Source organism: Acomys minous (assembly GCF_964271855.1).
Source record: "Acomys minous genome assembly, chromosome: 6".
Lineage (NCBI taxonomy): Eukaryota > Metazoa > Chordata > Mammalia > Rodentia > Muridae > Acomys > Acomys minous.
The window spans coordinates 39,782,948-39,809,867 of record NC_140487.1 but is presented as its reverse complement, the minus strand read 5'-3'; the positions used below and the strand labels follow the sequence as shown (position 1 = coordinate 39,809,867).

General features: G+C 45.1%; 3 protein-coding genes and 1 pseudogene across 7 annotated transcripts in view; 2 read left to right on the top strand and 2 right to left on the bottom strand.

Annotated features, from left to right (window-relative positions):
* The window catches only part of GALNT11 (polypeptide N-acetylgalactosaminyltransferase 11), a 33,400-nt gene extending 27,651 nt beyond the window's left edge, over nucleotides 1-5,749 (bottom strand). The window contains exon 1 of one of the 2 annotated variants that reach the window (XM_084787772.1): nucleotides 5,611-5,749. The gene's annotated coding sequence lies outside the window, so the exon portion shown is untranslated. Of the gene's footprint in view, nucleotides 1-3,747; nucleotides 3,883-5,610 lie in introns of those variants that run through there. The other variant, XM_084787773.1, reaches the window with a different exon arrangement.
* A 111-nt stretch (nucleotides 5,750-5,860) lies between these two features.
* Nucleotides 5,861-26,920, top strand: part of PRKAG2 (protein kinase AMP-activated non-catalytic subunit gamma 2) — a 355,936-nt gene continuing 334,876 nt past the window's right edge. For both annotated transcript variants that reach the window (XM_084787781.1, XM_084787778.1), the window contains exons 1-2: nucleotides 5,861-6,023; nucleotides 20,443-20,671. In XM_084787781.1, the coding sequence (XP_084643907.1) occupies nucleotides 20,609-20,671 (63 nt within the window). In that variant the 5' untranslated portion in view covers nucleotides 5,861-6,023; nucleotides 20,443-20,608. The remainder of the gene's footprint in view (nucleotides 6,024-20,442; nucleotides 20,672-26,920) is intronic.
* Nucleotides 7,137-26,920, bottom strand: part of GALNTL5 (polypeptide N-acetylgalactosaminyltransferase like 5) — a 45,151-nt gene continuing 25,367 nt past the window's right edge. The window contains exons 6-8 of one of the 2 annotated variants that reach the window (XM_084787785.1): nucleotides 22,233-22,350; nucleotides 16,619-16,765; nucleotides 7,137-8,618 (exon numbers count right to left, since the gene is read on the bottom strand). In XM_084787785.1, the coding sequence (XP_084643911.1) occupies nucleotides 8,439-8,618; nucleotides 16,619-16,765; nucleotides 22,233-22,350 (445 nt within the window). In that variant the 3' untranslated portion in view covers nucleotides 7,137-8,438. The remainder of the gene's footprint in view (nucleotides 8,619-16,618; nucleotides 16,766-22,232; nucleotides 22,351-26,920) is intronic. The other variant, XM_084787784.1, reaches the window with a different exon arrangement.
* LOC311600736 (prothymosin alpha-like) lies at nucleotides 18,003-18,637 on the top strand (annotated as a pseudogene). The gene has a single exon. The product of its transcript is annotated as a prothymosin alpha-like (transcript).

Below are 26,920 nucleotides of genomic sequence, written 5' to 3'. Positions count from 1 at the left end.
GGCTATACAGCAGGTTTGAGACCAACCCGGACTATATGAGACCCTGTTTTAGAAAGGAGAGAAAGAGAATAGGGCAGGGCAGTGGGGCACGCCTCTAATCCCAGCACCCAGGAGGCGGTTCTCTGTGGGTTCAAGGCCAGCCTGGTCTACAAAGTGAGTCCAGGATAGCCAGGGCTACACAGAGAAACCCTGTCTCAAAAAACAAAACAAAACAAAAAGAAAAAGAGAATAAATTAACAATAATCTTAACAAATCCCACCTCTGCTTCATGTTCACTGGTCCTAAAATTCTCAACTTCAATGTGAAGCACCTCAGTGTTACCTCAGCCAAGGTCTCTAAAAGGGCTCCTCGGTTGTCTCCCAGTCCCTGCCTCTGCTGACAGTCCCAGCATTCAGAAGGCCAAGGCAGTAGAATTCAAACTCTGCTAAAGCAGCAGAGTTGAACTCTGGTTCAGGCTAGATTGGGCAACTCAGCTTAGTAAAAACAACATTCCTTAAAGCCAAAACAAAAATAAAAAGCAAACAAACAGCTGGGTGTGGTGGCGCATGCCTTTAATCCCAGCACTTGGGAGGCAGAGACAGGTGGATCACTGTGAGTTCAAGGCCAGCCTGGTCTACAAACGGAGTCCAGGACGGCCAAGGCTACACAGAGGAACCCTGTCTCAAAAAACCAAACTAAACCAAAACAACAAACAAACAAAAACCCCACAAATGCTACAGTACTAACACGGCTCAGATGCAAAAACAGTACACAAAGCAACGCTGCTAAGAGAAAGAAGCAAACTTATGCCAAAGCACAGGAAAGCAGGGAGGGACGGGCAAGACACTTTAAAGCACAAGGCTCAGGTGACCTTTGTGGAGTGGAAGAGCCACTGGTCAGAGGTCAGTGAGCCAGGGTAGGCAGAGGCCTGGTCACTGTTAGCTATCTCTGAGCAATGGCTCATCCACTCCTCACAGCAGCCCTCAGTCAACACAGACAGGCAGAAACAGTACAAAGGTGCTGCAGCATGAGGAACAAAAAGCTACATCAGAGCAACTTTACACAGGTTTCACTGTGACAAGTGTGTATCAACAGCAGACTGCTCAGATGGAAATGTGTGTGGAAGCGTGTGCGCGAGCACAGTAGTCAGGAGGGGCTGCGCTGAGATGGCCTCAGTCTCCCAGTGATCCTCGAGCCAAGGGCTGGGGAAAAAAGATGGCATCTGGAAAAGTACTGTGGTACCCCAGGGACTTTTGCAGTAACTGGAAACAGGTTTTGGTTGTCACGTTAATGTTGGTAAAAACCTGGGGTACTATGTATCCCCAATAAGACAAAAGTCAGTCCTCCACAAGTTATACAGCCCCAAATTTCAATAGTACTGTTATCCGTGTCTAGTCACTGATGCTAAAACTCTAAAAACAGCATTTTTCAAACTATTAGATGCAAAAAATTGAGCTGATTGGCTGAATGAACAAGTTCAATCCCTAAAGATTATAATGTTTAATGATTTCCTTTATATAAGGCTCGATAAGACAAAATTGCACAGATGAAAAAGAGGTTAGTAGCCGGGCGGTGGTGGTGCATGCATTTAATCCCAGCACTTGGGAGGCAGAGGAAGGCGGATCGCTGTGAGTTCAAGGCCAGCCTGGTCTACAAAGTGAGTCCAAGACACCCAAGGCTACAGAGAGAAACCGTGTGGGGGGGTGGGGGTGGGGGTGGGGGGAAGAAAGAAAGAAAAGAAGTTAGTGACTGCTAGGGGCTAGGGATACAGGAATCAGGAAGTCTTGAAGAAGTGAATGTGGAATCATGTAGTGATGGATCATGCTATCTTAACTACACCAGTGCCAATTCTGTGGCTACAATGTTATGCTACAGTTTTACATGATACTGCTAGTGAGCAGAACACAGTAAAGCATATACAGGCCTTCTAATATTTCTCGTAAGTGCATGTGAATCTATAATTACTGCAAAATAAAATGATTAATTATATAAAAACAATAGCAAAAACATTTAGTTCCTAAAATGCAAGCATTTAAAAGTCCCATCTATCTTCTCAGTAAGGGACTGCTAATGATTTTAGCATTGCCTTAAGAATTCTCAAAAAGAATGTGGTGGCACACGCCTTTAATCCAGCATTCAAGGAGGCAGAGGCAGGCAGTTCAAGGTCAGCCTGGTCTACAAAGCCAGTTTAGAACAGCCAAGGCTACACAGAGAAACCCTGTCTTGAGGGCAGGGTGGAAAAATTCAAGAATTCTCCAACCTAATTGTGTGTATGCACATATATGTGCACAGGACACATTCCCCTGGCTGCACTTCCCTGAAGACCCCTGACTAACACAGCAGCCTTTTAAAACAACATAAACAAATTTGGAGATTTGGTAAAAATGAAGCAGAATTACCTGAACAATTTTTTCAAAGAGTTATCTTTATTTTTAATTATATGTATGTAGGATCTGCAGAGGTGCCACACTGACAAGCAGGGGTCTTTTGTTGTTGTTGTTGTGTTGTTTTGTTTTGTTTGGGGTTTTTCAGCTTTTCGAGACAGGGTTTCTCTGTGTAGCCTTGGCTGTCCTGGACTCACTTTGTAGACCAGGCTGGCCTCGAACTCACATCAATCTGCCTGCTTCTGCCTCCAGAGTGCTGGGATTAAAGGCGTGTGCCACCATGCCTGGCTCTGACAAGCAGTTTTAAGTCTCCAGCACAGCTGCTGAGAATTGAACAGGGTTTGCCTGCAAGAACACTACTTCCTCTTAACCACTAATCCATCTCACCAGCCCTACCTATAGGTTAACTGGCCAACGGTCGAGGGCTTTAAGGCTAGTGCAAGTTGACTGATGAATTGCAGGAAGACGAGCTGCGGCTCTGCCACTGAGAGTAAACTTGTCAGAAATACAGAGAGCTAATGAACTAACTGGGCATGGTAGCTCACATTTATAATCCCAGCACTTGGGAAACTGAGGCAGGAAGAACGACACGAGTTCCAGGCCAGCCTGGGCCACAGAATGAGACCCTATTGGAGGTGGGATGAACACAGCAAGCTAGTGTGTTTAAGCAATTCTACCTCCTATATTAGGAACAAAGCCCTGACAGCTCTATACAAAACAGTTTGGGACAGATGGAGAAAATGTTCAGAATCAAGGAGTCGGTGAGAACAACCACAAGAGAAGCCATTGGCTGCACCTCAGACTGTGAAATTGAGCGGCAAGGTAGAGCATAGGCCAGCTATCTCGACGGTCAGCATGAAGGGCAGGCCCTGAAGACGCTAGAGCACCAAGCTTTCAAGTCTTGACACAGAACAGGGGCCGGGGTGATTTTTGTTTTAGAGACGTTACATTCAAGACAGGGAGATGACTTCACATTGGAATCCAGGCCTCACATAGAAACTTAAAAGATACGTGGGAATTACAGTTACTAAAAACAAAAAAACAAAACAAAACAAAAAAGGGTGCAGAACTTTAAGTAATAGGTAGAACAGGCTCAAGAAAGCAAATACTGAGCTTTGGGACACTGTGAACTTCAGAGAAAAAGAACCTATGAAAGCTTCAGAAGGGTCCCAAGGCACACCCCAAGGATGTGCTGACAAGCAATATGAAGTGCCACAAAAGTGGGGGGAGGGGTCAGGTAAGTGCTGAGATAGAGCCCTCAGATGCAGCAGCCAGTACAGGAAGTCTCCAAAGCGCGAGAGAGCACACTGGTCGGGGTTGTCCACATTTACAGAACAAGGATCTATCAGAATGACTCACAGCTAGTCCAACAATGGCTGCCTACCAGTGGAAGGTCCAGGGACGCAGCGGTCCAGAAGGCTGGGCGTCTCAGCTGGTCTTCAGCATATGCTGGACTCCTGAAGAAGTAGGCTCTACCGCCCGTAAAGGAATGGCCTTGCTATTGAGAGCAGCAGGCAGAGAGAGAGCGAGTAGGCTTCCTTCTTCCACATGCTTTACACAGGCTGCTAGCACAAGGTGTGGTCCAGATTAAAGGTGGATCTTCCCCTCAAAGATACAGATTAGAAATGACAAAGCAGGGTGTGGTGGCGCATGCCTTTAATCCCAGCACTCGGGAGGCAGAGGCAGGCAGATAGCTCTCAGTTCCAGGCCAGCCTGGTCTACAAAGTGAGTCTGCAATAGCCAAGGCTACACAGAGAAACGCTGTCTCAAAAAAAAAAAAAAAAAAAAAAAGACAACAACAACAATAAAAAGAAATGGCTCTTCCCACTTCAAATGAGTTAATTAAGCAAAAATCTCTCACAGGTGTGCCCAGCCAATTTGGGTTGTAGTTAATTCCAGATGTATTCAAGTTGACAATCAAGAACAGTCATCATGGAGACTCAAACATAAAGTTGGATGAAAGGAAAGACCCTGAATTTCACCTAAAATGAAGTATCTAAACCAGGTAAATTCATAGAGACTAAAAAGGCAGAGGGGGCAGGAGGCCCTGCCCTATATGTAGTGTCATCCTGAGTGATGCAAACGTTTTTAAAATATACACCAATAGCAGGGCGCAGTGGCACATGCCTTTAATCCCAGCACCAAGCAAAGGCAGGCAGAGCTTTGTGAGTTCAAGGCCAGCCAGGTCTACAAAGGGAGTCTAAGACAGCTAGGGCTGTTACAGAGGAACCCCGTCTTGAAAAGCCAAAACAGAGAGAGAGGGTAAAAAAAAAAAGAAAGAAAGAAAGAAAGAAAGAAAGAAAGAAAGAAAGAAAGAAAGAAAGAAAATATACAGTACTGACTGTAAGGCAATGTACCTGATGCCACTCAATAATCATACTGTTAAATGATAAGCTTTATGTTACCTATACTTTACAAGAAAAATAGCAATATGAAACTGTGAAGAAAAACTCTTTGCAAGAAACATCCCAGAAATGTTAGAGATACAATTGCAGGCAATTCCGCAAAGTGACGAGTATCAACTACTGTCTATTTTGCTTGCAGAGAGAGCTCTGTGGCAACCAAACACTGAGGTTAGGAAAGGGCTATTTCCTAAAGCAGTATTTCAAATAAAAAAACAAAAACAAAAACAAAAAACAAAAACAAGAAATAAGTTGTTTTTTGTTTTTAATTTCAAACCGGGCCTGCTCCTGTTGCTTGAAGTAACACTATTTTGTTGGAAAGCATCTCCAGAGTCTCGTTTTATGTTTGAAGATAAACAACCAACCAACATGACCACTGTGGCTCTCAATAAAGTAAACGGACTAGACCAAATCTTTGATGTGAAAATGAAGTTAGTCCATCATAACCATGCTAATATTCATCAATGGGAGAGATCTAACAGAAGGGGCGGGGCTTTTATATTTAATGCATTAGTTTGGGGTGTGTGGAAGCTATACAAGGCAATTTCTTGAACAAGCACATTGCAGAGGAAAAAAAACAAAACCAAGCGTTCTGTCTTCCAGCCTCATGTGTAGACGCGGTCTAAATCCTGACCCGCACAGACCGACTGCAATAACAGCAATAAAGATAAAACCGGTCTTTTTCGGCCCTGGGCAGTGTCCACCACAGCTGTGGAAGCCGGAAGCAGCTCCGGCCTCCCAGGCCACCGAGCCAGCTTCGGCAGCCGCAACGCTTCAGGCCGCAGCGCACGCTCAGGCGCCGACGGAGGCCGCGCGGGGTCAAGCGCCGTGGGCCAGCTACTCACCGCGACACCCGCAGGCCGGGATGGCGGCGCTCCGGGACACGGGCTGTGGCATCTTCGCTCCTGCCGCAGCCCGGGCCGAGCCGCACGAGCCGCAGCGCGCGACACGGCCCAGGACGCACGGCCTCGCGGAGCCGGGTTCCACCACTCAAGTCACGGCACGCACGGCCCCGCCCCCCGCCCGTCTCCCAGGATGACGTCACCGCCCTTGGGCTGGCGTCACGCAGACCCTGGCTCCTCCCTGCCCAGCGTAGGCTGAGCTCGTTCCCACCCGGCCTTTGAGCTTTCCTCTCAGTGAAGTTCACCGTCACTCCAGAGAGATAAGTAGAGGAGGGGACGGCTACATCTTCCCGGGAAGAATGTGAAGGAAAAAGGCACAGCCCAGCTAGAGGGAATTTAGCAGCTCTAACGGAATGGTAAGGGTTGGTCTCTGCTGTTACTTTGACGAATATGTTTACTTCTGTCATCTCAGAAGTAGATGCTTTTCAGTCGATATCCTCTATTTTAAACCCTTGTCTCGTGGTGTCTAGTAGAGGAACCGGACATATGCAGGGAGAAAATTTGTGTCTCGTATTTCTAAGAAAGCAGCATCACCCAAACCAAATCAATGAACCGTTCTAGCTGGCAGTGACCCAGGATGCATTCCTTCCTCATTAACAGGCTGTAATGACTCAAAGTGTCCCCCCCACAAGCTTAGGTGTGGAGCTTGGTGCCCGCTGACTGGTACGGTTTCCAAAGGTTGTGGAAACTTTTAAGAGATGGGGCCAATCTGGAGGGAGAAGGATCCAAGGATGTCCCTTTGAGGGTCTTACCTGGTCTAGTGGTCCAAGTCTCCTTCTGGGCTTCCTGTCCCTCATGAAGTAAATAACCCCCCCCCCCATACTGCTGTCATTCTGATGTTCTGCCCAAATGCAAAGGCCAGGCAGCTGTGCAATGAGCCCTCGGCAACCATGACACAAAATAAATCTTTTTTCCCTTTAGGTTGTGGTCACGGTGGTACAAAATTAACTCCTACATGGTCCTACCAAATACCGACTAGTATTGTCCGGGTCTAGGATGCTATATGCTGCTACCTAGGTCTCTCCTCAGGACGGAGGTTCTAATGGCCCTTACCCATGTCCTTTCATGGCCATTGCCCTCAGTCAAACAGTTGCTGTCCAGTGGCAAAAGGAGGGTCTTCCGTAGTTTCTACTCTCATTCCCATAGCAATTCACCTTAATTGGAACACGTGGCTCTTGCAGGGATGGCTCTCTCTTGCAAGGGCAATTTGCACACCACACCATCACAATGTGTTTGTTACTTCTCTTGTGTGACAGTGTTTGACCAAAAACAAACAAACAAACAAACAAACAAACAAAAAACCCCAACAACTAAAGGGCTCCTTTCTGGCTCACAATTTGAGGGTACAGCCTCCATTGTGTTTCGTAGACCATGGCAGCAGAAGTGTAAGGCGGCTTGTCACATTGCATCCTCAGGAGGCAGAGAGAGAGGCTAATGCTCATCTTACATTCTCTTTATTTAATTTGGTCCCTGCTCCATGTGTTATGGCCACCCACATTCCAGGTGGGTGTTCTCTACTCAGATAAACCTCTCAGTTAACACTCTCAAAGACCGTGGCCAGAGCAGGGTGGTGATGATAAATGCCTTTAATCCCAGCACTGGGGAGGCAGAGGCAGGCAGATCTCTGTGAATTCAAGGCCAGGTTGATCTACAAAGTCCAGAACAGCCAAGATTACACAAAAGAAACCCTATCTCAAAAAAGCAACAGCAAAAATAAAACAAAAATAAAACAAAAAGGCAAACCAAAACAAAAAGACATGCCCAGAACAGGTGTGTCTCCCAGGTGATCCCAGACCCTGTCAAATGATAGTGAAGATGAGCATTTCCGCTATTATCCCTAAGTGGGTGAAGCTTATAAAACAGAGGGTAACAGTGAGTATTCTAGAAGCTTAACCCTGCTGGAAACCCCTCAGAAACTCTGTGGCAGAGATCAGGAAACTCAGGCAGGTTACGTTTGCATTGGCTGCGTTTTGTCAGATGTCTCCTTTTTTTTTTTTCTTTTTTTCCTTTCAGTGTGTTTCTTCCCTCCTTTTCTTTATAGATTTTGTGAATTACTCTTTGACCTTTTTAAACTCACCTTCACCAGGTTGAACCCTACAACATTCCCCAAGCCCCAAATAAGTACTTAGGCATTGAGGAGTCTGTGGGCATGGCAGGTAGGGAGCCAGCTGCCTATCTGCACACTGGAAGCAGGTTGGAGAACACCAATGTTCAAGAAACATTCGGAAAGCTATAGGTCACAAGCCAGAGGACAGAGGACAGAGGGCACAGACATGAAAATACAAAGAAACAGAAAACAACAGGAACACATGGAGAACCTCCCTGGAGATCAGACACTTCGCAACCCAACCAAGCCAGGAGGCAGCCCCAGACCCTACAACTGGCTGCAAGAAAGGAGCTTGACCCAAATGCAGTTCGTAGACTGGGGAAGGCTCTAGAGCAGAGCAGGTTCCTATGGACAGTCACAGCCAAGTGAATTGGTCAAGTAATCACAAGTACAACCCTGTCTCTGGGTTAGTCATAGGCCACCGCCCGAACTGTGAGACAGCTCACATGTCTAATACCAAGGTCCTTATGCCCAGAACCCCAGTGGCGGATGAGGAAGCAGAAGAATTGTCACCAGAGGTGGAGAAAGGCACTGCTGAGAGACTGGCCACTCTGACTGTATTTGCCATTGCTTTTCACACCATTCTGCGACGTTCCAAATTTGTCCTGTGGTGCCAGTATGCTGAAGAACTAGCAGACCCCCTTTTTTTTTTTTTTACTCCTTTTTAATGAAAATGATTTTGATCCTTTTCATCGGTGTTTATAAATGGCTCCAACTCTGGAAAGACATTATCCAGATACCACTGGAATGACTTGCAACCCAGCCGTTTCCTTAATTCGACACGCTCAGTAATGTTTCCATAGGATACATATTTCAAAAACGGCCTTTGAAGAAAAAAATTATCCTAAATGAAAGCAAAGCATCATTTTATTAAACAAAACAAATCTTTGGCAATCAGGTCATGATAGCAAATATCAGGACATGTTTTCATCATCAGAATAAAAATGTCCTTTCCTCTTGCTTCCTGTGAGACTAAAGCCTCCCGGACTCCAGGAAAGCTTGTAAGACATAGGTTGTTAAAGGGAGGTGATATTTTAAGGTAAGTTGTTAAGGGAGGTAGAACATCGTTCTGCCCTTCAGGGAGGCTTACCAAGCTCAAGAAGTAAGCAAGTCAGTGGCTTCAGGAAGTCCCTGAAAATGACCAGATTCACTATGCCTCTCTATCTCCAAGCGTGCGTGCATCCGCACATGTGTGCATGCACGTGTGTGTCTGCGTATATATTTACATCCAATAAAGACTACTGAGATTCCCAGGCAAGCTGACCTTGCCTAGAAGAGGCTCAGACAAGCCGAGAAGCCTGGAAGAAGCAGAGACCAGTAAACTGCTGGGCTGCCTGAAAGAGGCCCTGAACTCTCTGGACAAGACACTCAAACATTTTGAGCTGCCTGGAGCTTATTCAGCATGCTTAGGTCCCTAGCTTCCACAACCTGTCACACGGGCTGGGATGGACTTTTTAAAAATCAAATTTCGTGTATGTGTGTGTCGGAATGAGGGTTTGTGCGCACAAGAATATTCCCTGTAGAGGCCAGAAGACGACGTCAGATGCCCTGGTGCTGTATGTAGTTAAAGGCAGTTGTGAGCTGCATGATGTGTGCTGGTAAATGAAGTCAAGACTTCTGGGAGAGCAGCAAAGGGCTCTTAACCACTGAGTCATTTCTCCAGCCCCAGGGGGTGGTCTTTGGTGATGCAGCTGTCTTTGAGTCATTTCTGCTCCTGTAAATGACCCCTCACCTATACTCCTGTAAGTAACTCAATAAAACTCCTTGGTGCACCAAGTTGGACTCTGGTGGTATGCATATTTTTAATCTGTCATTGGTCCCCTATCTGGGGTGAGTAGATGTGTGTTCGCATCTTCCCAGGAATAGTGTCACATAGCACCCCTGTGCAGGGAATGAGGACATTCACCTCAGCTCTGATACCAGTGTAGCCTCATGGTGTCCACCATGACGCCATGACAGCTAGCACAATGAGATCCAGAAAAACTGGCTCCTGCTTCCTAGGAGACTGAAAGTCACAGTTTCCCACCCTAGTGGCTTCTTCCTCCTATACTCTTTGGGTTTCTCTGTGTAGCCTTGGCTGTCCTGGACTCACTTTGTAGACCAGGTAGGCCTCGAACTCACAGTAATCCGCCTGCCTCTGCCTCCCAAGTGCTGGGATTAAAGGCGTGAGCTACCACGCCCAGCCTCTTATGCTCTCTCAAAGACCTTAGTTTCCTGCCCTCCATCAACACCTGCACACTTCCAGAACAGGTCTGGTGTAACAAAATCGGAAAGACTCTGGCTAAACAGCTTGGGGTTCATTCATGGCTTTGCTCTCACCTGTGACGTGGGCAAGTTTCCTCATGAGGTTGATGAGGACTGAGCACTCACCATGCAAGCAAAGTCCACGAGAAAGCAGGCTGTGTGAGGCCTAAGTCTGGGTTAGTCCTTTCTTTTTCTTTTCTTTCTTTTTTTTTTTTTTCCTTAAATATGCAGCACCTTGGGTATGGGGAAAGTGGTGCCAAGGAAACACCTCCCAGGCTGCGCCCTGTGGCTCTGAGTGGGTTAGTCCTTTTTTTACACCACGGCTGCTTAGGGTTTTAAAAAAATTATTATATAATTTATTTTTATTTTATATTTATTGGTGTCTTGCCCGCATGCATGTCTATGTGAGGGTGTCAGAAGCCCTGGAACTGGAGTTCCAGACAGATATGAGCTGCCATGTGGGTGCTGGGAAATGAACCCAGGTCCTCTGGAAGTGCAGCCAGTGCTCTTGACCACTGATCCGTTTCTTCACTCCCCCCAAGCTGCTTAGTTTTTATTTTGTCTTGTTTTGTATTTCAAGACAGGGTCTAATATGTTCTTAAACTCATAATACAGCCAAGGCTAGGCTTAAATTTCTAGACCACCTCTACCTCCAGAATGCTAAGATAATAAATGTATCCCACCATACCAGTTTATGAGATGCTGGGGAACGTAACCCGTGTCTTCATGTATGCTAGCTAAGTGCTCTGCCAGCTCAGCCCCACCCCTAACCTATGGTGGGTTTTATTTTGGTGTGGGTATTTTTTTTTTTTTGAGACAAAATTTCTCTGTGTAACCTTTGCTATCCTAGACTTGCTTTGTAGACCAGACTGGCCTTAAACTCATAGCAATCCACCTGCCTCTGCCTCCCGAGTGCTGGGATTAAAGGCATGCGCCACCACGCCCGGTGGGTTTTGTTTGTTTAATGTACTCTGGCATAAGTGGTAAGGATGAGTGCCTGATTCCTTGCCCCGCGGTAAAGAGGCATTCTACGCAGACCCTCTCGATTCAGAACCCTTGTGTTTTCATCTGTGTGCTGTCCTGTTCCCACATACGACAGCAACAGCATTAAGTCAAAGAGGGGGTTTGCTTATCAGAATGACTGATATGTACATGCTATGTTGGATTTTTCTTGAGGATTCTTGAGTATTGTAAGCTTTTGCCACCTGACTCCCAGGGTGTAGATGAAGGCCTGGGTGACCCTGGAAAACATCTCCCCGTACCAAAACCTTCTCTTGTTCCACACCATTAACCTAATTTCCCAGCATGTAGTTTCATACAATCTGTTTGTTTTGTATGTAACTTTCCATATGATCTCAGCTTGCACCCAAAACTGGCCTCAAACTCATAACTCTCTTGCCTCAGTTTCCCATGTGTTGGAATTACAAGTATGCACTTCCACACTTGGTTCACAGTATATGTTTTTAAATTAACGTTTGCTAGGATATCCTTCATGAAACTTAGTCACTCAGGAATTATAGTGTCCAATCCTAGATCTATGACTAGAATTCATAGGTATGGGGGAATATCAACACTGCAAAAGTAAATTCAAGATCTCTCATAAAAAGTGTAACCTGGGGCTAGTGAAATAGCCCAGCAAGTAAAGGCACTTGCCATCCAACCTGATGGCCTGAGTTCAGCCCTCAGGACCCATATGGTAGAAGAGGAGAATTGATTGACTCATACGTTGTCTGTCTCTTTATCTCTACATGTGCACCATGGCACACGTGCAGCTGCACGCAAACATACCGTAAGTTAATAAATGTAAAGGAAATGCATAATTTGAAACGATATCATTTTGATGTGTTAGATGAGGAGCAGATTAATCCTATCTATCGTGTGGGGACCTTTTTATATCCCTGCAGTGACAATGCAGATCACTATATAGACAGTAAGGGACAGTCTGGATGTTGTCCATCTCATAAGTCCAGCCCATCTCCAGAGGCTCTGTGTCTTGACATTTATTCCAAGGATTCAGTTATACAAATATACACCGATATGTGAAGATAGATGTTCATTTCAGTACTGTTAAGCACTACAGAAATAGATAAATACCAGCCATCAAGGTTATCAACAATGACTGCTTAACAGTAGACTAAGTCCTGGCAGGCCCATCCCCTCATTCAAAGGGACTCTTTAGAAGAAAGATATTTGGGAGTGCAGAGATTTCCTAGCAATGAAGAGCACTTGCTGCTCGTACAGAGGATGCGGAGTCAACTCCTGGCACTCACGTAGGGCTCACAGTCTTCTGTAACTCCCGTTCCAGGTGATCTGTTGTCCTCATTTTTCCCCCAGGGACATAAAATGGCACACAGAGATATGTGCAGGCAAAATACCCATACTCATACATATTTTTAAGAAGAAAGATATTTGAAATGTTTTGATTTTGAGCGGTAATTTGTAAATTTTTTTAAAATATAGCATGTAAAAATACATGGCGGCTGGAGAGATGGCTCAGAGGTTGAGAGCACTGGCTGCCCTACAGAGTTCTGGAGTTCAGTTCCCAGAAACCACATGGTGGCTCACAACCATCTATAATGAGATCTGCTATCCTCATCTGGAGTGAAGGCCTACATGCAGGCAAAACACTGTATACATAATAAATAAATCTTTAAAAATACATGCAGAGATTAAAGGATAAAACATTGTATAGTCACATGTATAAAGCCTGGGCCATGTGGCACATGTCTGTGTTCCCAGCACTGGGGAAGTTGAAGCCGCAGGATCAGAAGAAGCTCAAGGCCAAACTGAACTTCATAGAAAAAATTCTGCCTAAAAAACATACAGAGAAGGAAGAAAGAAATATCGTCTAGTATGCATGTGTGTTAACCAGCAACCACAAGTAAGTCAGTGGTCACCTTTGGGGTAGAACTCTAGGCTGTTTGTTTTATTATTTTATTTTTAATTACTTATTTATTTTATGTGTGTGCATGAATGTACCTCTGTGCACTGTGTGCCTGCAGGAGGCTAGAGGTTCCCTCGGAGGCCAGAAGAGGACACTGGATCCTACAGAGCTAGAGTTAGGTTGTGCCCCACCTCACGGGTGCTTAGAATTGAACCCAGGCCCTTTGGAAGAGCAATAAGTACTCTTATCCACTTGAGCCATCTCTCCAGCCCCATGATTTTTATTTTTATATATGTACATATGTCTGTGTGGTCATATGCCATGGGTTCAGGTGCCTGTGGAGGCCAGAGGAGAATTTTGGATCCTCTGGAGCTGGAGTTATTAAGCAGTTTTCTTTTTTGACCCACTTATATGGGTCATGGGAATAGAACTTTGGTTTTCTGTAAGAACATAACTGGTTAACTGTAGTGCTCTGTCTGTCTCCTACAGTGTTAACTTTGTACTCCTAAAGATCATATTAATTTTTAAAATAAACTCATTTTGCCTTTAACATTTTTTAAATCTGGGCATGTTGGCACACACTTGTAATCCCAGCACTTAGGAGGCTGAGTCTGAAGGATTGTAGTGAGTTCAAGAGCAGCCTATGCTACATTACTAGGCAAGCCAGGACAATATAGCAATGGCTGCTCTCAAAGAAACTTTTTGATAAAAAATTTTAAAATCAATATAATAAAAATGCAAAAGGATGTAAAATATAAATGTTTAACTTGTTGAATTATCAACACATCAGCTCTAGTAACCCTAAGGGGTGAATGTGACTGGCACCCCAAAGCTGTCTTAATTTTGTCCTGTTATTAATTTCTTGCTCTTGTTTCTTTTTTAAGTTTACTTTATGTGTATGGACATTTTACCTGCATGTGTGTCTGTGTACCACATATGTGCCTGATGCCTGTGGAGAATCCAAGGCTTGAATCCAAGCCCAGTGCAAGAGTGCTCTTCACTACTGTGATGGCTATACTTGAGTGTCAACTTGACTGTACCAGGAATTAACTAAAACCCAAGTGGCTAGGCTCCCCTGTGTGGGACTTTTTAAATTAAATCATTTGAAGTAGTAAGACCCACTTTTAATTCAGGCAGATCTTTGAGGTGGGAAGATACAACTTTCAGTCAGATCTTTGAGGAGGCAAAATCCACCTTTAATCTGGCCCACAACATCTGCAGGCCACCTATAGAAGGACAGGGAAGAAGGAAGCTTAAAGCTTTCTTTCCCTGCTTGCTCTCACTGGCAAGCCATTCCTTCACTGGCTCTAGAGCCTGCTTCTTCAGGATTCCAGTGTACACTGAAGACCAGCTGAGACATCCGGCCTCATGGACTGAACAACTAACTACCTTGGACCTTCCATTGGAGATTATATATATATATATAAAATTTTATCAGTTCTATTCCTCTAGAGAACAGATACATACATACACTGATGAATACAACCACTGAGCCATCCTTTTTTTTTTTTTTTTTTTTTTTTTTTTTGAGAAAGGGTCTCATTGTGTACCCCGAGCAGGCTTAGACTCATTATGTAGACCAGGCTGGCCTGGAACTCATAAAGCTCCATCTTCCTCTGCCTCCCAAGTGCTAATCTTAAAGTTTAATTTTGCTCACTTTTAATTTCATAGGAAGAGAATACAACATACATTCTCTATTCATTATTATGGCTTATAGATGCACCAGTGGTGGGCGCATGTGCACCTATAGCTTATGTGGTTGCCATGCTGGGTAGAACCATAGCTGCTAAATGTATTGCATGTATCCATTGTATTCCTTTTTCTTTGTCATTAAAGTGTTCTTTTCTTTTTCTAAGACAGGGTTCTCATTATGTAGCCCTGGCTGACCTTGACCTCACAAAGATCTGCCTCTGCTCCTGGGTGCTGGGGTTAAAGGTGTATACCACCATGCCAAAACATTTTAATTATGTGCATGTGTCTGTGGAGGTGTGTATACCTGAATTCAGAGACCTAATCTCTCAGCCAGCTCTTTAGCCCCATGGTTCTATTTGATTTTTAGACAGGGTCTTACTAAGTTGCCTTGGCTGGCTTAAACTTGCAAGCCCTCTGCTTCAACCGTAGTTCTCTGAAAGTTCCATGATAGTTGAAGAAATCTCATTTTTACTTATATAATTTAAAGGCTTGAATTATGGAAAAGTGCTGGTTAGTTTCTGGCACCTTGATATAAACTGCAGTCACCTGGAAAGAGGGACTCGAGACAGGAATTGTCTCCATCAGATTGGCATGTGGGGCATTTTCTTTGTGCTGTTATAGGACAGGTCCAGCCCACTGTGGGTGGCGCCGTCCCTGGGCTGGTGATCCTGAGTTGTATAAGAAAGCATACAGTGTTGAGCACACCTGTAATCCCAGCACTCAGGGAGGCAGAGGCAGGCAGATGTTTTCCTCTGTGGTCTCTGCTTGAGTTCCTGCCTTGGCATCTCTGGATGGTGGTCTATGCTGCTTGAGTTCCTGCCTTGGCATCTCTGGATGGTGGTCTATGGTGCTTGAGTTCCTGCCTTGGCATCTCTGGATGGTGGTCTATGGTGCTTGAGTTCCTGCCTTGGCATCTCTGGATGGTGGTCTATGGTGCTTGAGTTCCTGCCTTGGCATCTCTGGATGGTGGTCTATGGTGCTTGAGTTCCTGCCTTGGCATCTCTGGATGGTGGTCTATGCTGCTTGAGTTCCTGCCTTGGCATCTCTGGATGGTGGTCTATGGTGCTTGAGTTCCTGCCTTGGCATCTCTGGATGGTGGTCTATGGTGCTTGAGTTCCTGCCTTGGCATCTCTGGATGGTGGTCTATGGTGTGGAAGTGTAAGAGAGATAACTTTCCCCTTCCAAGTTGCTTTTGGCCAGTGTTTTACCACAGCAACAGAAACCTAAGATGGAGACCAGGACAGACTTTCAGAGACCCACTTTGTGTCTGTCCTAAAGGAGGTCTATCCTTACATCTTTTTGTATGGCACCTGGACAGAGATGCACTCTGGGAGAACACAGCAAGGGCTTAACCCTTAGGACAGACATAATCAAAGCCATAGCTTGTACATAGAAATCATTGACTGATGATAGGAAAGGAATTCGCATGTGGGTGCAAGACCTACCCCAGCCACACCTCCTAGGAAACAGCACTTGGCAGGAAAGCCTAACGAGATCAGCCCCCAGGCTGCAGTCGGAGGGGATGGTTTCTTGGACAGTGGTGATGAGCAACTCCCAGTGGATGAGTACACATCTGTCTGTGGGTAAGACTCTGCAGGTTGATTTACTTCTGAGAAACTTAAATTTTTCTAAAATTAAAACTTAAAAAATAGGGCTGAAGAGATGACTCAGAGGTTAAGAGCACTGGCTGTTCTTCTGAAGGTCCTGAGTTCAATCCCTGGCAACTGCATGGTGGCTCCCAGCCATCTATGTTGAGATCTGGTGCCCTCTTCTGGTGTGTATGCAGACAAAAACATTGAGTACATAATAAATAAATAAATAATTTAAAAAAAAACACTTAACAAATAAATGGCAAGGCCAACTGCTTCAGACTAAGCTGTTGAGAGCAGGACTGGTGAAGGCTAGGTGAAAAATTGAAAGGGCTCTATTAACTTACAAAAAAACAGGGAAGGAGACAGTGTGGAAAAGTAAGAGTCTTGAGAGCAGCCCGGAACCTACTCTCCCCAATGAGAGGCACTACTCACCTTGTACTCATCCAACCAGACGTGAACCACTCGCAGTGTGTTCCTTGTCAAGGCTCTCTTAATTGTGCGATTTTGAGCCTGTCTCTTAATGAGATGCCCAACCCGAGAGCAAGGAATTACAAAGAGTTGGCCTCCACACATCCAAATCTAGACAAGACCACAGGTGATTATTTAACTAGTAACTGGCAGCTGCTTTAGAATGCATACACACACACACACACACACACACATACACGGAGAGAGAGAGACAGACAGACAGACACAGACAGAGAGACAGAGACAGAACTAATATTTGGTTAGTAGGTTGCTTATTGAGACAGGTGGCCCACGTTGGCCTCAAACCCATTGTCTGGGAAATGCCACTGAGTTTCTGATCCTCCTGCCTCTACCTCCCTAGTGCTGAGATGGCAGTGGCGCACTAGAACACTTGGTTTATACCATGTTGGGCTTCAATTCAGGATTTTGTTTATCCTAGGCAAGCACTCTACCAGCTGAGCTGCACTCCCAGCCCAATATCTAGTATGTATTCCATTTATTTTATATAATAAATTTAATAAACTCATCAGAGTCTTATAGTGTAGATGCTATGATCATCGCATCCTCATTTACAAATAAATAAATTAACATAAGATGGCCATGGTGGCACATGCCTTAAATCCCAGCACTTGAAGGCAGAGGCAGGCAGATCACTGTGAGTTCAAGGCCAGCCTCATCTACAAAGTGAGTCCAGGGTATACAAAGGCTATACAAAGAAACCTTATCATGAAAAAGAAACAAAACAGGTTGATTAAGAAGTTTGCCCAGTGACATGGAAAAATTGAGTGGCAGAGGCCAGGTTCAAATCACCCACGAACTTGAGTTCTGAGTGGCCAATGATTATCTTCTTTCCTGCTGCACGTTGTAGGTATAACATCACCAAGAGAAAGGCAAATTCCAGCAGCACTTAACAGTACATATTATAATAACTTCATCCACTTTGTGAAAGCAAGATATATATATATATATATAGTCATTGAAATCTGTCAAATATAGAAAATGTACACCCTAAGACTTCGGTTAGTCAGAATAACTCAAGCATGTGTGTGGGCACGCAAACATGAACATTAAGATGACTTGCTGACAGGCTGCTCTGAAAAACCTTTTTTTTTTTTTTTTGGTTTTTCGAGACAGGGTTTCTCTGTGTAGCCTTGGCTGTCCTGGACTCACTTTGTAGACCGGGCTGGCCTCGAACTCACAGCGATCCACCTGCCTCTGCCTCCCAAGTGCTGGGATTATAGGCGTGCACCACCACGCGCGGCTTGAAAAAACATTTTTGCATTGTTCCTGGGTCCTGTTGCGTGCTCGATGCAGCCACCTTTGTCCCTTGCCTCTTCCTCCTCCTCAACCAAAGACTCCTGCAGCTTTCTTGCCAGAGTCCTCAAATTTCTTTCTCTTCCGCTGCACTGGGCCCAGCAGCATTCCCCACCATGTCAGACTCCGCAGTGGACACCAACTCTGAGATCACCACCAAGGACTTGAAGGAGAAGAAGGAAGTTGTGGAGAAGGCAGAAAATGGAAGAGACCACCTGCCAATGGGAATGCTATCGAGGAAGATGGGGAGCAGGAGGCTGACAATGAGGTAGATGAAGATGAGGAAGAAGGTGGGGAGGAAGAGGACAGAGATGAGGATGAGGACACTGAGGCTCCTACGGGCAAGTTGGAAGCTGAAGATGCTGAGGATGATGATGTTGACATCAAGAACCAGAAGACTGGTGAGGATGACTAGACAGCAAAAAGGAAAAGCTGAACTTACGCCACCATGACCTAGTCACCCTCTACTTCCTGTCTCAGAATTTAAACATGGTCACCTTAGAGTAGAGAAGCAGGCCCTGCTCACCCCACAAGGGGCAGTGCTACCCATAGATGACACACTGTCCACCACCCCACCAAAACCACAACATGAATTTGCAATAGAGGAGGAAAAAAGAACCAAAACTTCCCAGGCCCTGCTTTTTTCCTTAAAAATACTTTAAAAGGAAAATTTGTATTTTTTATCAAGGGTCAGATTTTTTTTTTTTTTTTTGAGACAGAGTCTCTCTGTGTAGCCTTGACTGTCCTGGACTCACTTTTGTAGACCAGGCTAGCCTCGAACTCACAGTGATCCACCTGCCTCTGCCTCCCAAGTGCTGGGATTAAAGGCATGCACCACCGCCATCTGGCTGGTCAGGCATTTTTAATGATAATGGGTGACCAAACCAGCCTTCAAAGCATTCTCTGTCCAACTTCTGACTTTACTGTGGTGTGACCATGTTCATTATAATCTCAAAGGAGAAAAAAAACTTGTTAAAAAACCAAAACAACAACAACAAAACAATCTTATCCAAGCATTCCAGTACCTTTTTTGTGTGTGTATGTCCTTAGCTATAAGTAGTTTGTTTGTCTGAGATGGTTAAAAAGGCCAAAGATAAAAGATTTCTCCCCCCCTACCTTTTTTGTCTAAAAGTTACTGTTTATTATTTTTTGTCCTGTTTGATGTATGTGTGAAACAATGTACAACAATATACCAAAATTTTATTTTGCTGAGTTGTTCTAACAACAACGAAAAGATAATTTGCTGTCTTCATTTGAGTTGTGCAAACTGTTTTAAAGGTCTGGGGCTGGACACATGGCTGGATGGGTTAAAAGCACTTGCCTACACGAACATGCCTACAGCCCTGTCATGGAATGGTTGGGGAGAGAAACACCAGGTCATTGGGGCATATTGAATGCCAGTGTGGCAGAAAAATAGCAAACTTCGGATTCACCGAGAGATTCTGTCTTAAAGGAATAAACAAAATTCCAGACTTTTGATTTTACTTTAAAGCCTTGGGAGCCTAGGCTAGAGGGAAATCCTAGGAGCTCAGAGAAGCAGTGAGGCACCCAGCTGACTTTTCTACTCAGCTCATGTCCCAGAAGGAAAAAGCCCCTTCTCCTTCCCTATGCTGTCTAAAATACCCTTCAAACTGAATGTCCCTTCTTTCTACTTCCTGTGCATCTCTCTATCCCTCCTCTGGACTTCCTCTCACTCTCTATGGGTTTTTTTCCCTATGTTCACTGTTACTTGGTTGCTTGCTCCGCTTCTAGGGCTGAGCCACATCACAACTAGAAATAGGTTTTCCAGTACACAATCTTGGGGTTTACAGTGTGGTCAAATATCCTGCAACAGGTGGAGCACAATAGAGGAGGACTCCTGATGTCTGCATGCATAGGCATGTGCTTCACACATATGTGTACACACACTTAAACACACACACACACAAACACACACACAATAGTCTTAGCCAAGTATGTGGCTCACACCTGTAATCCCAGCACTTGGGGAGGCAGAGGCAGGAGGATCTCTAAGTTCAAGGGCAGCCTGGACTACAGCTACAGAGTGAGTTCCTAGACAGCTAGGCCTACACAGAGAACCCCTGTTTTAGAAGTTTCCATTTCATTACTATAAAAGATAACACAGAGGAGCCAGGGATGGTGGCACACACCTTTAATACTTTGGGAGGCAGAAGCAGGCAGATCTCTGTGAGTTTGAGGCCAGCCTGGTCTACAAAGTGAGTCCAGGACAACCAGGACTACACAGAGAAACCCTGTCTCAAAAAAAAAAACCCAAAAAAACAAACAAAAAATTACTGACAAAGATTAGCTGAGTCACTATTGCTCCACTGACATGGCTTTCATTTAAATCAATTTTACATTGATCCCACAAACCCAGAATGGCAGGTTCAAATTCTGGTCAGTAAACATTTGCTCACTCCCCTTTCCTCATCTTGGGTTTGAGCACACACTGGTTCTGTACTTGTGCTTCACAGGATTTGGCAAGGAGAATGCCAGCCCACCTTATGTCTCCAGAAGCTGGGATATGCCATATGCCTTGGCTTGACTTTTACCTTCCTGCCATTCAGTGTGAGAGGAACATGTTCAATGTGGCAGCTACTCCTGGAAATGATGCCAGGCCTCAACTAAACCCAGAAACTAATGTCCAATCCAGTCAGCCTCTGCAGAGATACCCCAGTCACCCTGGACACATGTGAGAGAAAGGTAAGTGTTACTATTTTATACCATTTCTCTTTGAATAACTTTGTTACACAGCCTAACTGATACCGGGATGGTAGCTGACTGATTCCTAATTTCCTTAGCAATTAAAATTCTGGGCAGATGAACCAAGAAGAGTAACCCGTTGACTCAGTGGATAGATGATCCATATAGGCGGAGAGTGTCGGAAATGGGCATGTGCTGCCATTATGTCAGTGTGTGAGAACTCTGTGGTGGAAACATGGTTTGCTTTCATATCAGAGCATCCAACGGGCTTAGTGATCTTGAACAGTATTTAAGCTGGCATATCTAAAGAGGTCCAGTCTTAAACCAGACATAGAGGTGTATACCTTTAATCCCAACACACTGGAGGCACAGGTGAGGCATGGATCTCTGAGTTCGAGACCAGCCTGGTCTACAGATCTAGTTCCAGGACATCCAGGGCTACACAGAGAAGCCCTGTCTTGAAATACCAAAAGAAAAACAAGAGGTATCCAGTGAACAGTTCCTCTGCATGATCCATGGCAGCCATGGATCTCAGCAACCAAAGCAAACTCAGGGCATTGGAGGCTTTTCCCACATCCATACTTGCTAGAGCTGACTGAGAAACAATAGAGACGTGCTAGGAGGGCCCAGGGCTGCAAAGTGAGCCTCTGTGTGGAGCTCATAGTACTTACTGCTCTTGTAAACTTGGGCAGTAATGTGAGTCCTTTGTGTGTTTTCCCATTAAAAGCAAGAGACTTCAAAAAGATGTCTCAGTTTGCCTTTTATATGACTGCAGAGTAGTCTGTTTCTCTATTGTGTTTATCAAAAGTAAAATTAGATAATTGTATCCCAGTAGAATGGAAGGCCATGATGTCAGAGTAATTGTACCCCAATAGAATGGAAAGCCATGATGTCAGAAGTAATTGTACTCCAATAGAATGGAAAGCCATGATGTCAGAAGTAATTGTATCCCAATAGAATGGAAAGCCATGATGTCAGAATAATTGTATCCCAATAGAATGGAAGGCCATGATTTTAAAGGTTACTTTTACACTGTGTACTGCTGAATTGCAACACTGTTCTGTGTCCCTATGATGGTTAATTTGGTTGTGAACTTGGCAGGTCTAAAATTGGCCAGGAGACAAACCTGTGGAAAGGAAGGAGAAAAAGGAAGGGAAGAAAGAAAAGAGGAGAGAAAATAAAATTCAAAACAGGAAAAGGGGAAATATAACAATCAAGACAATGAGAACCCACATAGATTTCTGTTTTATCAGTTTTCTACACCATGCATTGAAAGTAATAAAGCATATGGCCAGGGGCTTTAATGTCCCAGCCAGTGTTTTCAGGGAGCCCTGTCATCGTTGCATGCCCTTGCATATGTCACCACACAGTCCTGTATATTCATGGAGGAAACAGTGAGCTATATGAAAAGTCACATTGTGTGCTTGCTCACAGTAAAGGCTCTGACCCAGAAGGTACCAACTGGGTTCCATTCATCACAACGAAATGAAACATAAGATTTCACTTTCTCTGTACAAATGCAACTACTTGATGGAAACAAAACAAAGGAAGTCTGACTTACTCTTAGTGAAAGTTCCACATTTTCTCCTCCCCAAAGATCCATGTCCTTGTCATACTGCCCAAGTTCATTAAAATAATGTCTGGCTATGGCAAAAATTCCTCCTGCCATTGCAGGTGACCTAGAAAGGAGTGAAAAATAATAAATAAATTCCAGAGAGTTAGTGATCTCTAATTTTCCTAAAAACATATGAAATGCTACTGTTGGCTCATTATTGAGAGCGCTTCCTGCTCTTGCAGGGGTCCTGTTTGGTTCTCAGCACCCAGGCCAGGCAGCTAACAACCCCCTGTAGCTCAGGCTTCAGGGGATCTGCCGCTCTCTTCTGGCCTCTGCTTCTTGGAGCCACCATTTGCACTCTGCAGTTGCAGATCTGCTCTGTTGGGTTCCGCTTGTGTGAGATGGTGTGGTGCCTGTCTGTCTGTGACTGGCTCATTTCGGTCAGCATAACGGCCTCCAGGGCATCCCATGTTGTTTACAAATGGTGAGATTTCATCTTTTATTGGCTGAACATCAGTCCCCCATGCACTTGTACTCCATTTGCATTATCCATTTAGCTGTAAGTGGCTGATTCCTGGATGTTGGTAGTACTAGAGTGAGGAGGACAGTCTCTTCAACAGACTGACTTCATTTCTTTTAGGCGTATTGTCAGCGATGGGATCGTTGGGCCACAGGGTTATTCTACTTTTACTTTTTGAATTCGAATGTGAATTTTTCTAGTTTCTAGCTATCTTTTTGCCTATAGAAGACAAGGCTCTGCTGTCTTAGTGGAGTGCGGTAGCTCCTGGGGCTTGCGTTTGCATCCTTTGATGAGGAAGGGTGCTGAGACATTTTCACATACCACTGGCCGTTCTTATTTTCTTTTGAAAAACGTGTGTTCATGTCTTCAGACCATTTTTTAATTGAACTTTTTCTTGCTGATTGTTGAGCACCTTATATGTTCTGGTATTAACCCTTATCAGACCCAGCTGCAAGCATCCTCATATCCTGTGGCCTTCTCTCTGCTTCGCTGACGTTTCCTTTGCTCTGTAGGGGATTCTAGCCTGATGCAACCCCATCCTTCAGGTTTGATTTCATGGACTGTGCTCTTCAGAGCCATAGTCACAAAGTCTTGTCATAACGTATGTCCTCAACTAGTAGCATTATAATTTTGGGTCTTCCATATACATCAAGTTTGCGCTGACTTTTCTGTGTGGTAAGCGATGAGATTACTCATATTAGTTACTTGTTGCTGTATGGTATGGTATGAAAGCAACTTAAGGGAGGCTCTGCATCCTTGCTTGGCTTGGGTCCTGGGACCCTGATGAGGCCTGACAAGAGGATGAAGAAAGGACAGACAGACATACACATTGACACAGAAAAGCTGGGATTGGGTGGTCTTCTGAGAAGCCAAGCACTCTGGAAGCTCAGTAAGCCTGCTGTATACAGTTGTGCGGTAAGCCAGGGTTATTACACAGCTGAGGAGGAGGCAGGGTTACCTCCTCTCACTCAGTGGGAACGGTCTCTGTAGGGGAGCAGTCTTCGGGCCTTAAACATGAGGCAGAGGGGGGGCTGTGGTAGACAGTCTCTGCACACACTGTCAATATTCACACTGGGGCCTGAGGAAGACTTTGCCATCCCTCTGAGCCTCACCGAGGGAGTGGGGAGGCTTTGCAGCCCCCATGACTGAGGCTTTGGGGTCTGACATAGATGTGCTCTGTCAGCAGTACACACACTCACTCAGGACTCTAACTCACTCCCCACAAAGAGGAGTGATTTGGAAGGATATAGTCCATTGTGGTAGGGAGGGGAGGTCAAGGCAGGGGGAGCCGGAAGAAGCTAGCACATTACACCCACATACCCATAATCAGCAAGCAGAGAGCCTATATTGCTTGGCTCCGTTTACCACTTTTTTTTTTTTTTTTTTTTGAGACAAGGCCTCACTGTACATTAGGCTGGCCAGGACCTCACAGAGATCTGCCAACTTCTGCCTCCTAAGTGCTACCAGTTAGAGGTAATCACAGGTGACTGGGGATTGGAGTAGGCAAGATATCCAGTTACTGGTTTAGCTGGAAGATGGCCCTAACAGATTGGATGACAAGTAGGACAAGACTATGGGAGGCTAACAGGAGTCTAGGCTGGTACTGGGGTTCTCCACATGGCAGACGGAGTTGCCGCCCATAGCGATGGGCGTCCTGGTTTCATAGGGAGGTTAACATTCAGGCCAATGTGAGGTATGCATTCAGCATCTCAGGGGGAAGGCCAAGCAGGCAGCAAGTGCAGTGTGACATACTACCTGGCCAAAGCAACCTAGGAAGGGTTATGATTCAGCTCACAGGCCCAGAGTGGAGAAGTCAGGAAACGAGGCCGGTCACAGTGCACATTGACAAAGCACAGGGAAATGCTCAGCTAGCTTCCTATTTTTATTCAGTCCAGGACCCTAGCCCATGGGCCGGTGCCAATCACACCTGTAGAGGGGCTTTTCTCCTCAGTTCAGACTCAAGAAACTCCTTCCTAGGCACACTCAGGGGGTTGTCTCTTTGGTGAATTTAGATCATGTTAAGTCATAGTCAATATTTTTAACAGTTAATTTATTATGCATACAGTTAATGTAACAGAGAAGGGAGTTTTAAGGTTGTACGGATGCAAAGCAGTATGTGTATGGGTACTTGTGTGCTGTGGTATGTGTGTGTGGGTACTTGTGTGCTGTGCTGTGTGTATGTGGGTACTTGTGTGCTGTGGTATGTGTGTGTGGGTACTTGTGTGCTGTGGTGTGGTGTGTGTATGTGGGTACTTGTGTGCTGTGGTATGTGTGTGTGGGTACTTGTGTGCTGTGGTATGTGTGTGTGGGTACTTGTGTGCTGTGGTATGTGTGTGTGTGTACTTGTGTGCTGTGCTGTGGTGTGTGTATGTGGGTACTTGTGTGCTGTGGTATGTGTGTGTGTGGGTACTTGTGTGCTGTGGTGTGGGGGGGTACTTGTGTGCTATAGTATGTGTGTATGTGGGTACTTGTGTGCTGTGGTGTGTGTGGGGGTACTTGTGTGCTGAGGTGTGTGTGCAGGGGGGGTACTTGTGTGCTGTGGTGTGTGTGTGTGTGAGCCAGAGGACAACTTGTAGGAGTCAGTCTTCTACCACACGGGTCCCAGGAATCAAATTTGGGTTTTCAGATTGGAAAGTGCCTTTTCTTGCTGGGTCAGCTGCTTCCCTCACTTATAAAAGTGTTTAAAAAGCTTCTATGAAAGTTGTGTACAGTGTTATAGGTGTCTGGGAAAGTGAGTCTCATGCATATGAAGGACACACAGGCTTTACATGTTGCACTGGAGTCAGAGATGGACACTGATGACAGGGCCCTCAGTCCTAGCAGGCCTGCCAGTGGCTCCAATTCCAGGACCTGAGTCAAGTCCAAAATCAATATTAAGTATTGCCGGAGTCTCAGTGTAAGATGGACTGAGGATCAGTCTGGGGGCACACAGAGGTGTAGAGGGGACCAAGGCCTAGGCCCGGGAAATTCAAGGTAAGTATGAGCAGAGCAGAGGGACGCTCAGCAGAGGGCATGGAGAGGAGACACGACAAGGTGGGAGGGGCCAGGGAATGAGTGTGTGCAGAGGGAAGGGGGTGGCCAGGGCGTCAGACACACCAGCAGGAAAACTGTGAACTGGATATTGAAATGAAGGTCACAAGGTCACAAGTTTTAGCCACAAGAAGTGACAAATTCTTACTGACATGAATTTAAAACACCAAAGTAAATATATAACTCTTTTTATTGCCTGCAATACAAGAGAAAGGCTAGGTAGTTGACAGGAAGTGGAGTCAAAGAAAGTAAAATTGTAGTACAGGCATTAAGATCCACAACTGTAGAGGAATTTGAATTTAGAACTTGGCTGCTATGGCAAGAGATCATATCTGTGTGATTTGGCTGGAATACAGACACGCCTTTAATCCAGGAGACTGAAGCAAACAGATTTGAGTTCAGGTCAGCAAGTTCTAGGTAAAGAAAAGCTTAGGTCTAGGGTGGTAAATGCCTTTAATCCCAGCTCTCAGGAGACAGAGGCTTGCGATCTCTGAGTTCTAGTCAGTTCTGTTTAGGAGTTTGGTTGGGAGGCAGTGCAGTGGAATTGAGGTTTTGGCAGTTCAGTTCTTGGGATTCAGAGGCAGGTTTTACCAAGAGAATTTTACAGAGAGAGGGTAAAGAGAGAACAAGCTAGACACAGGTGAGGAGAAAAATGAGCCAGAGAATGAGAAGAAGCCAGAAGATTAGAGCAGAGAGCTAGGCTTAGTTCAGGCCAAGCAGAGCAATTGAGGCAGAAGCTGAGAGAAGCCACCTAGTCAGTCAGTTTGGAGAGGAGTTTGAGCCAGAACAGCTGAGTTGAACCATGTATCCAGAGTTCAGAAAGAGCTAGAAGTGTTAAGTGTCAGAGGCTGAAACATTCTAGGCCTAGATTACCTTGTATGGAGGCTAGAAGCTTCCAGAACTAGGCCTAGGTTAGCAGACAGAGGCAGTAAGCCTTGAGATGGCAATTATATCAGGAGAATAAAAGTTACCTTTACAAACAATTAAAAGCTTCTGTAAGGCACAGGGCACTGATGATAGGAGAAAGCAGCAGCCCACAGAATGGGAAAAGAGTTTCACCAAGTCCACATCTGACAGGAGACTAATATCCAAAATATATAAAGAACACCAGAAAGTAGACATCATCAAACCAAATAACCCAATT